This window comes from Uloborus diversus, chromosome 7, assembly GCF_026930045.1.
Source record: "Uloborus diversus isolate 005 chromosome 7, Udiv.v.3.1, whole genome shotgun sequence".
In the NCBI taxonomy this organism is placed as follows: Eukaryota; Metazoa; Arthropoda; class Arachnida; order Araneae; family Uloboridae; genus Uloborus; species Uloborus diversus.
Window position 1 is genome coordinate 38,541,634 of NC_072737.1, and position 8,449 is coordinate 38,550,082.

At 36.8% G+C, this 8,449-nt stretch overlaps 2 protein-coding genes across 2 annotated transcripts; one reads left to right on the forward strand and one right to left on the reverse strand.

Annotated features, from left to right (window-relative positions):
• Window positions 1–1,702: 1,702 nt before the first annotated feature.
• On the forward strand, window positions 1,703–3,494 carry LOC129226661 (uncharacterized). The gene is made up of 2 exons (XM_054861291.1): window positions 1,703–2,928; window positions 3,470–3,494. The coding sequence occupies exons 1-2, from the start codon at window positions 1,703–1,705 to the stop codon at window positions 3,492–3,494; spliced, it is 1,251 nt and encodes a 416-aa protein (XP_054717266.1).
• A 2,254-nt stretch (window positions 3,495–5,748) lies between these two features.
• Window positions 5,749–7,520, reverse strand: LOC129226662 (uncharacterized protein F54H12.2-like). Its single transcript, XM_054861292.1, has 3 exons — window positions 7,142–7,520; window positions 6,267–6,902; window positions 5,749–6,206 (listed from the first exon to the last, which is right to left on the reverse strand). The coding sequence occupies exons 1-3, from the start codon at window positions 7,518–7,520 to the stop codon at window positions 5,749–5,751; spliced, it is 1,473 nt and encodes a 490-aa protein (XP_054717267.1).
• Between the last annotated feature and the right edge of the window lie 929 nt (window positions 7,521–8,449).

Here is an 8,449-nt window from a genome sequence, read left to right on the forward strand (position 1 = left end):
TGAAATTTTACTTGCAAGTTCATTTAAATTAACAGTTAGAAAAATATAATTTTCGCTGCATAGATATTTCGAATAAGAGTTTTGCGACATACACTCATGTTTCGATTGCGATTGATACAATATTTTACATCTCGCACAGCGATAGTTTTCGTTCAGACAATCATGCATACTGCTCAACATACGCTTATGAATTTTACTATGTTCGTTAATCACTTTTTTCGGTTTAAATTCATCACGATAAACACGGATCATATCTTGTAAAATCGTTGAAAACATTATTTCGAGTAATTTTTCCATAATCATGCAAAAACTATTCACTAAGCACTTCGCAGATTCACTATGAAGTACGAATTTTTCATTGTTGAATATAACATTCGATTCAGAGATATCAACATGATACATTGTACATTGTCCTGCTACATTAAATACAATTATTTCATTGTATGCATCAAAACTGCAGTCTTTATACACAAGATTAAAACTGCACATTTTTCCCATGAAGTCGACGAAAGCGTGAGGTGAGAAATTAATTTTTTTTCCATTACTGCAATCTTCAATCATCATTACTATACTTCCATTTGGTTTAACCACAACATATAGAAAGGTTCCCAATTGTAAATCATAAGCTTTTATCTTTCTCTCAGCAAATCGTGGAAGGGTACCTTTTAGATTTGCATCAACCCAGTCATCGGAAGGAAGAATGGGAGTCAACCCCATGGGAGGTCTTTCGTTCAGGCGGGATTTGTTTTCCTCGATCAAGCTTATTGATGATATGAGAGGCTTCTCCGATGTTGTAAGTTTAATCTTTTCCGCTGTAACACACTTCTCGTCCACAACATTCACAGTGTTTAATTCCGAACTTTCAAAAAAAGTTTGGGATGTTATGCATCGACTTGACACTTTTCTTTCACGAGGAGAGCTGCCCGATGCAATCATTGTTTCCGGCTGGTCGAAGAGAAGGAAATCATCCACAGTAGAAGTATCGGAGCGCAAACGTTTTGCATCAGGAGGGACCCTCAGAATGTTTGGAGTAATAAATCCATCAACGGTGCATGCAGTCAATCCATTTTCTTTTCCCGCATAATCCATGATTGTAAAAAGATTTGCTATTCAATCCAATGTGGGCAAAACTCGAGATATTCACAACCTTTTTGCAAAATATTAGAACTTACTCTTAGTTTACAATGTTAGTTTTGGAAATTGGACTTGTCATAATATTAGTCTCACCCAATGTGAGCATCAATATCATTGGCATTCACTTCGAAACAATTTAAACTACTTTGCACGACAACTTACAACGAGCAAATGAGTCAGCTCTAATCAGATAGACTCCAACGAAAGGCTGAAGATCACATGATCGAACCCAGATTAATCATCACATACACTGATAATGATTAACCTTCGCTCAGCGGTAATTATGCATCACGTGAACCACTCGTGGATGCAGTCAGAAAACATGTGATGATTAAGTGTCACGTGATTTCTAATCAAGTCCTTTAAACATGATATGAGATGATTCGCATCTATACAACTACGTATACGCTTATCTTAATGATTAATCACCACGTGATTTTTAATCTGTACGACTGCAGCGTCATCACGAAATGAAGATACAATTAACTCGCAATTATAAAAGTCATTCCCTTTCACGATTCAGTATTGGCAAATTACGTGTTGAGCCGCTCCTTAGTTTTTCTCAATAATGTCGATTCAAAATCATGATCTCAATCTCCGAGTGTATGAACATTTTTACACTCAGTTCGAGTCGGACACCATTTTTGAAGAACTTTCATTGCTTCCATTTAATAGCATATGGGTAACAATTTATGGGAGGAAGTATACTCCAAAACGTAAATCCTATGCGTTTGGAGATGCCGGTGTGGACTATTGCTATTCAGGAACATCCAATCCTGCCAACGAATGGACACCACTCATGGAAAAGATTCGACGTGACGTTTGCAAGTTTACGGGAATCGCCTACAACTATGCACTCATTAATTACTATTCGGATAGCAGCGTTGGAATTGGACAACATAAGGACAACGAAAGTTCGCTCGATGAAGATATTCCAATTACAGCATTAAGCTTCGGTGCTACAAGAACTCTACAGTTTGAAAGACGTGGTTATCCAACATATCATCTGCTCTGCAAACATGGAGACTTGTACCAGATGTTAGCTCCGACGAATAAACACTACACCCATGGAATCAAGCCTGAATATCAAGTGACAGGTTCTCGAATAAGTATTACCTTTCGAAAAATCATTGTTAAAACTCGAGAGGATCCTCTGAAACCTGCTGATGATGCGCCCCACCAGTCTGAGATGTGCGCCCTTGGCAACCCACTCCCGCAGATGCAGCATGATCCACTTCAACAAGTACGTCCCGTCGACGATGAGAAACCCGAAGAAGTTGATGTATCGACGCCCCCGCTGAACGATGAATCTGTGGAGCCCCCGCGAAAGCGTGCAAGATCGCGTAAGCCCTCTTTAGAGTTTTTTGAGCAAGAGTTGCCACCTCTTTCTCACACGCCGCGTAGTGTATTGAAAGTGACACTTCCGCCTGCTATGTCACCAACAAAGTTGATCGAAGAAAACAACTCCCTGCGGATTCCCGATGTGAGTGAAGAAACATCTTTGGAGTCGCCTTCAATTCTTCCTTCCGATGACTGGCTGGGCATATATCTAAAAAGTGCATTTCCCGAATTTGGAAAGAAACAATTTTTTGTGTATGACATACAATGTGGAATACAAATTAATATTTTGTTAGAGACAAATGGTGATGTTAATGTGCAGCTTGAGGATATGCTAAATCAATCTTCCATTAATTTCACCCCTCGTGCATGGGTTGACTTTACGGAAAAAATATGGAGCTTTAACTTTAAATATATCGAAAGCAGTTTCATCGCCGCCAATGAAGTGATGGTTATGTATACTGAAAACGAGTGCCAATTGAGAAAATTTGTGCAAACCGTGGAAAAGATTCTACTTTTAGAAAATTATTTTACACTGAGTGAAACTACATGCAATTATTTGAAGGAGAAAAATGAAGAAATTCAGGAAAAAATTTTAAACTGCTTGTTTTCAAATGTGTTTCAAAACATGCTAATGCAAACAAAAGAGATCAAAAATCGTATTACGCAAATCTCTGAAGAAGAGACGCGATGGAAAATATCCGACTGTTTTCGTGAGGCAATAATCAAATCCATCAATGAGCATTTACAATGCGATGGATGTAAAACCTCGCATCCTAGTCAAAAACGACACATTTGTTTGTCAAGTATTCGCGAGAAATATTTTCAAGTAGACTCTTATTATTTAATTTGTGTAAACCTGAAAGAATTGATGAATGAACTCTATGCAAATGTTAATTTAACTGAAAAAGACGTTAACGACTTTAACTATACATTTGTAGAAGAAATCTACCGAAATTTGTAAAAACTTTTTGTATATACAATTTATTATTTTTAGTAATTGTATATGTCTGTCTAAATGAATGTATTTGGTTCAATTTCTTTGTTATCATTTGCATGCATCAAAAAAATTAACAAAGCATAATTAATGAATTAAAATACTTTATTTATACATTGTATCCCATGCAAAATCAGGTTGTCTTTTCAACCTTTTCCTTTGGGGTGTGTTAGATACAATATTATCTTTCGGTACAAATGATGATGTTACATCTGATAAATATTTATTTTTTACAAAATGCTTAGGAACATTGATTTCATTCAATGTGCTTAAAAATTCATCTTTCCAGGGTACCTGAATATTTTTTCGATGACTAAAAATTAAATTCATCAAGTCGGCAATATTTGAATGTTCAATCTTCTGGTTTTTATAAATATTTTGTCCCTTCTCATTCCATGATAAGAGATCCGAGTGTTTCTTCATGAGTTCCAGCAGATTTCTTACTTGATGCTGATACTTCTTTGAAATACTTTTCAGAATCGTGGGTTCATAATTATCATTCACCTCTTTGGTTCTTATCTTTTTTTCTTGTTCTTCTTCAATAACTTTATTTTCTTGAGGTGGTGGTGGACTCCATCTCGGGTTGAATTCTGTCATGTTTAACTTCCTTTGCAACAATTCTGTATATTTCGATTACTTTTCGTGTTCCTCTAACTTGCTCTGTAAAATCTTTAACATTTCACGATCCAATTCGCTCAATTGATTGGATGTGACTGTATGCTTTTGAAATATTTCCTCGGGAACCAAGGAATATTTTTTAGTGTACTCCATTTCCGAGTATAGCTGACAGTACGCCTACAGCAGCAGGAATGAGGAAATTTAAAAATCCTCCTTTTTGAATGACTAACTTCCGCTTTTTTGACAATGCTAATTTGCGATTTGCTAATTTGCGCAATGTTGTCTTGTGCTTTGACAAGTTCTTCTTTTGATGTTTCGATAGAGGAATATTTCCTTTCAGTGTATTGTGACAGCACTCACAAATTGCTTTGATACATTTCACATCAATCTTTTTTGATAACTCTTTTTGAAGTTTTGCTGGACAGATTTGCAGAAGATGTAGCTCGCTCAGCTGTTGCTTGGTAATTGCCATGATGACAAATGAATGTTATTATTTATATCCTTTCTTTTTATACTATTTTTCTCTGATATATGTATTGAGTTTGATTGGGTAAAATATTTGTGCGCAGGCGCATTTCCTCGGGTGTATCATTTTTCAAATCGATTAATAGATATGAAAATTTCTCCTTCGTCGCATCCTCATACACTTCTTGAAAAAATTTTAAATGTCTTGGAAAAATTTGTTTTCCTAAATGAGTCACTTGACTGAAATCTCTCCTATTTTTGAAAAGCAGAATATAATGTGCGTTTAAAGTAATTTCACGCATTTCTTTCCCTTTGTGAAAAAAATTCTGTGTGATGAAAATTACAGATATATTCATATGATGACTTCCACGCGTGAACAATTTAGTCATGACTTCATTTTTACCGCAAGAATGCATTAAATCATCAATTATGTAAACCGTATAATTCCCTAAATACTCTCGGTAATTTGAAGGAAATCCTTCCACAAACGTCACATCGGGGATCGTATCATATAATTCTTGATAGATCCCGTAGAACCATACAATTTTGTCGGGGACAATTGAAAACATCTCATGTTTATGCTTGATTAAATCTGCTACGAAAAATGACTTTCCCGAAGAAGTTGGTCCGGCAGCGACCATCGTAAAAGGAACCTCCAACTTTGGAAACTCCATGGCAAATGAGAGACAAATAACGATGATATTCCTTTAAATATATTTATTGATTGAAATTCGGAAATACATGAAAATGTTTTGCTACAAAATTGTAAACAATTTTGTCATTACATACATGTATATTTATAAAAGAAGACAATATATTTTTCAATGAATGACCGCGACATTTTGAATACAAATAATAAATACAATATCGACCACATACTGCCGTGACATTACTTTGCAATGTCATGGGATTAAAGTTTACATTCGAAAATCGTGATACAAAATCATCAATAGGTCCTTTGAAAAAAGAGGGTGGATTTCCATAAGAATCAAAAAATTCCAATTGTTTTCCATCAACATAAAAAGCCACCCAATGGCTTCCAGATTCCGTCGAAGTGTCCACGTTTGCGATAAAACAGGAGGGTGTCCTATCGTTGACAATACCCGCCAGATGATCACTTGGAAACACACCCAGAAAATATTTTTTGGTAATTGAGTCACTTTGAAGAATATTCTGTATTTGATTCGAATCCATTTTTAATTTGCAAAATCACACAGCACGTGACGAGATTTTGTAATTTCAATCACGTTTTGAAATTCTGCATAGATCAATAACGAGAGCGTTTCTTCGATGGCTGTGCTAAATTTAATTTCAACTCTCAAATTTCCTTGATGTTGTAAATTTAAATGAGGACCGTTGCATAAGTCTGCTGAGAGATCAAAATTGTAAAGTGTCGTACCTCGTGCGAATTGTTCACGAGACAAATAGATGCCTTTATCACTATTAAATCCGTCAAACAAACTGTGATAAGCACGAATGTAATTATTATTTTTAAAATCCAATTCCATAGGTTTACTTGGTACGGGTTGACCGTCAACGTAAATAGAGATGAAATTCACATCATGATGTGAAAATAGGAAAGGATTTTTTGAATAATGTCCGTTCATAGCAGCATTTTCGACGCAGGCAATCACGACTCTTTTCGGCATCACACCTAGAAATACATTATCTTGCATGAAAGAAAAACTTCCTTTCGAAATGGAATAAGTTTTACATAAAACTCTGTCGATGGGATACTTGGCAGAACTTTTTTCCAAAGCTTTTGCATGACCGAGTGAAACCCCAGGACTCACTTGAACTTTTCGTATAAATAATGACGCATGTTCTAATACCACTTTGTATGCTGCATCCACTTTTGACGATAGAAGACAAAACGCTGCATTGCTTCGAGTCATTTTAATTTTAATATCGACCAAATTCAGTAAAAGACGGTTCTGATTAAACAAGTCGCAATGTAATTGTCCGATCATATCAAATGTTTTACTGTGTTTACTGAGCTCATATCTTGATTTCAATCCGGGTCCAGCGTTCACAGCCTTGGGGTCGATTTCTTCAGGTTGTTCATCTTTGTAAAACATCTCACAGGTAAGTTGACTTTTCTTAGCATCTTCTCCATAATTTAGCAGAGTTTCAATGTATGCACGATATGGATAAGTGTTGCTTGCAGATGAAATATTTCGTTCATTCAAACTGATGTCGATTTGTGAGAACAGAGAATGGAGAAATAAGTTGGTTGGCACTACAACTTCTTCAACTTCCGATCCATCGGGCTTGGAGGTTTTCGGTGATATGGGGGATCCATCCGCTTTGACGATTTTCGCTTTCACGTAAATGTAGGATGCGTTGAGATCTGTATATTCCACACCGCTTCCAGATATTGAAAATTCGAGAGGCGATCAGTCTCGAATGCTTGCGATGGGATGATATTCGACAAATTGTCCTTTTTCAATAGCAGCTTGAGTGGGAGGCAGTGTGAATAAGTCCAGTTCTGATTTCACACACACTGGAGAATCGCGATGAATGAGAGAAGACATTTTTTTTTTTTTTAAGAGAAAATATCGTGATGTGTTTTCACTCTCTTGGTTTTACGAACACTGACTTGTTTCTTGGGAAGTTTGCGCTTTTTATTCCTTCTGCCGGAGCCGATCATGGTCTTTAATTTAACTGCAGCTTTATCCGTCAAGTTTTTGCCGGCTTCCTTCAAACGTCGTTTAGCAGCCACTTTGAGATTTTCACCACGTGAGACATCGTTGAATACATCTACACCGCTGTTCAAAATTTGTTTTCCAACCGCTTTGGCACCCGACTTGAAAAGTGGAACCGCAGCTCTGAAGAAAGATTTAAAGAGACCACCGAAACCATAGCCTCTTTGATAGGGTGCACCTTGATAATAATTAAGACCATTTCCAGATTGATGGGTGTAGTAATCCTCGAAGGATTTTTGACAGCATTGATATGGAATATACATCATGAGAGGAATTTCTGACGAAAGTGAAGTTTCACGTACGACCTTCCACGCTCGAATGGCACTAACATTCCTGTGTTGGTTCTTATAACGATTTCGATAGTGTCAATAATTTTTCGACTCACGGGCAAATAGTGAGGTCTTTCATATTCCACGCTGACCATTTCTCCGTCGGAACCGCTGACTTTAATTGTTCGCAGGAGCGGAGCATACACATCGCCTATGATTTGAGGTTCGATAATATCTGTATAAACCATTAGCACTCTGAAATGTGCATTAGGATCTGCAATCTGCGGGCTGAACACGGTCTGTTCAACATTTTTGTCGCTATCGCCCCCTATAACCATTGGGGGAAATCCTAACATCTGTGATAATCCTTCATGAAAGACAACGCGTGCATTGTTTTTCACTTTAACACGAACGCGTTTCGTGACGTGATTGTAATTGAAGGAAATCTTATTATCATGATCGGGTATGTTGATTGCCTTCAAAATGTCGGATACATTTTCGTAACATCCGGGTGGAATATTTCTTCCTAATTCTTTTCCATCACCTAGATCGAATCCAATTAAATTATTCTCTCGATTCACATTATACCAAGTATGCGGGTAAATGACTTCTACCAGCGCACAATCCCAATGTCCAGTCAGTTCAATTGGGGTCGGTAGACGTGTAATAAAATGGGATATTTTATTATCTGGGAAATAGTTTAATGAGCTGTCGCTGGGCAAAGTCACATAGAACGAGCCCATCTTGCAGAGTGAGCAAATGATATCGTGTCTCAAGTATTTATAGGTTGGATAAATGAGAGGCCGGAATCCATTGGTTAAATTTTTCCGGATAACCACGAAACTTGACAAAATATTCAGTTTTGTTTTCCTTTTTTCTCTTTCGTAATATTTTTTCGACAGTATAATCTTCTTTCAGTTTGA